Consider the following 2,364-nt stretch of genomic DNA (forward strand, 5'->3'; position numbering starts at 1 on the left):
AGAGTAGATGCTAGGGCTAAACTATATAACTAACAAATATAATCACAACAATTGTTTATGCAATGTGTATTGCCAAGACGTTAAAAATACTGTATCCAACAATACGCTTGTATGGGACTAAAATTTCTACAAGTCAACATTAAAAATATCTCAAATTGAAGATTTGTTGGCAGTTTGGTGATTTAGATTATGCACTGTAGTGATCTTTTTTTCCCATTAATTTATTTATGGTGGATTTTAGAGGTGAACTCGCTATAATTTTTTATTTTTTATTTTTTTTAAACAGAAGTGTATACATCAGGTAGTTTATTCACTTGTATCAAGCTTGGATAAATGTGCTTTATGTTTTGGACCTTTCGCTGCACTAGAATGGACTGGCATGATGGGTATTTTATCTTGTGTGTTATTTGTATCTGCAATGGATCTTTGTTTCACGCAACCAGGATTAATAGTGCAGGCATTTTCATTGAATGAATATAATTTAGTCAAGAGGATAAATTATGACCCATGTTTATACCGCTGTCTTTAGTTGCAAGCAGCTAAATGTTGAGCAATTGTCTCAATCTTAACGACTGTCTGACTCAGTAAAATAGAAAACGTCTACTGTAACTGAAGGACTGTATCACACAAGACCCGTTTTAGGGGCAATGCCATAGATTAAGCATATTAACTATCCCTCTTGTTAAATGCTTCATCTCATCTTTCGAATAAATGTGGTGACTAGATTTATAAAAATCTTTAGTATATGCACAAACTTTAGGTTCTAAATGCTTTTCTAGTTTGCTCCAGCATCTGGCACATATCCCGTTGATTGCAAAAAAAAAAAAAAATGCAAAACTGCTTGATGATGAAGACCACCTATCTTTGGTAAATGAACTTTAGCACATTAGCCCATCAATGGCGGGAGCTACTTCTGCCGCGAGCGCTCGACACTTGTCTCAAGCTTCTACTTCGAGTGTAACATCACTAAGTAACAGCGAAGTAAAGCTAGTAAATATTTATGACCACCCGCCAAAAGGAACTTTAACCCGCATCCGGCAGGTGTCAATTTTAGAGCCGCTGTATATATGCACATGTATGTGTGCGTCTACTGTATATATGGATATCATTGCTGTCCTGTGAAAAACACGTTTCCATTTTTAGGTCGCGGGCTGCTCTCCGGTAGCGATCCTTCTTGGCGGCACGGCTTGTATCACGGTGCGCTTTATAGTCTGGAAAATATGGTGGAAGTGTTTTTCACAGGACAGCGACAATATGTATATGTATGTCTGTATGTATGTAATAATTGTTTTTGTTTAAAAAATTAGGTTGCTGATGTATCCAGTTCAAGTGAGGATTCATCAGCAGAGGAATATGTTCCAGATTCTCACAGTACTTCGGACACTTCCTACATTGAACCTGTTTCAGAAATTCTGAAATCTGAAGGTATTCCAGTAATGAGCTATTAGAAAACTGCTCATCTTTAAGATGAGAGGTAGTCATGTTTTAAAGAATAAAATGTTCAATGTTCACTGACTCTTTTGCATCTGGTTTCATGTCTAAATTATCCATTACAAAGATGTGCTTGACCTAGATAACCTGTTCACATAAGAAGCATTGTTTTATAAACATACCAGTTTCAGTCTGTCCTAAAGTTGTAACATGGTGCTCAAGGATCAGGTATGACTTTGCATTTCACAGTATTGTTATGCACAAAAATGCGACCTTATATCAGGTAAGTCATTACACATCAATGTCATTTCAGTTTGTGTAACGCCAGAATGCCAGAACTTTCAAGTCACTTCAGTGACATGGTTGCTGTGTGTTGTGTAAACTTTGTCCTTGTAATGTGAGTTGGTCCTCATAATTACCATTTTTGCCATGGGCGTGGCTTATTTAGCTCATTATCTATGTCCTCATAATTACTGTTTTTTCAGGTTTTTCTTTTTTTTGTGCGTTGAGTTTTTTCAAGTTTTGAAGTGAAATTTCCCTGGACGACCCCCAAAAAAATTTTTGGGTGCAAGTCCCATCTCTCTGGCATTAGCGGAAAGGGGTGTCCCCGTAATACACAATTAAACAGGTTTGGAAAAAATGTCCTCATAATACACAGAGGCAAACCTGTGTGTGTGTGTGTGTGTGTGTGTGTGTGTGTGTGTGTGTGTGTGTGTGTGTGTGTGTGTGTGTGCGTTTGCCTTTGTGTATTATGAGGACATTTCACCTGAATACATGCCGTGCTGCGAGGACATTTTGAATTATGAGGACACAGCCCATGTCCTCATAATTATTTCAATGCAGAAGTGCTTCTAGGGCTGTAGAAGGCTTAAATCCAAAGTTTTAGCCAATGTCCTTGTAAAGCATAATTACGTGAATTTGTGTATTTTTGTG

General features: G+C 37.4%; 2 protein-coding genes across 4 annotated transcripts in view; both read left to right on the plus strand.

Annotated features, from left to right (window-relative positions):
- The window catches only part of ndufc1 (NADH:ubiquinone oxidoreductase subunit C1), a 13,277-nt gene extending 11,761 nt beyond the window's left edge, over positions 1-1,516 (plus strand). Inside the window, exon 3 of the mRNA XM_077555264.1 lies at positions 1,308-1,516. Coding sequence (XP_077411390.1) covers positions 1,308-1,448 — 141 coding nt within the window. The 3' untranslated portion in view covers positions 1,449-1,516. The remainder of the gene's footprint in view (positions 1-1,307) is intronic.
- LOC144041123 (N-lysine methyltransferase KMT5A-A-like) overlaps positions 1-1,516 on the plus strand; it is an 11,980-nt gene extending 10,464 nt beyond the window's left edge. For all 3 annotated transcript variants that reach the window (XR_013290010.1, XR_013290011.1, XM_077555262.1), the window contains one exon: positions 1-1,516. This exon is cut by the window's left edge and continues 139 nt beyond it. The gene's annotated coding sequence lies outside the window, so the exon portion shown is untranslated.
- Positions 1,517-2,364: the final 848 nt, after the last annotated feature.

This window comes from Vanacampus margaritifer, unplaced genomic scaffold (assembly GCF_051991255.1).
Source record: "Vanacampus margaritifer isolate UIUO_Vmar unplaced genomic scaffold, RoL_Vmar_1.0 HiC_scaffold_136, whole genome shotgun sequence".
Classification (NCBI taxonomy): Eukaryota; Metazoa; Chordata; class Actinopteri; order Syngnathiformes; family Syngnathidae; genus Vanacampus; species Vanacampus margaritifer.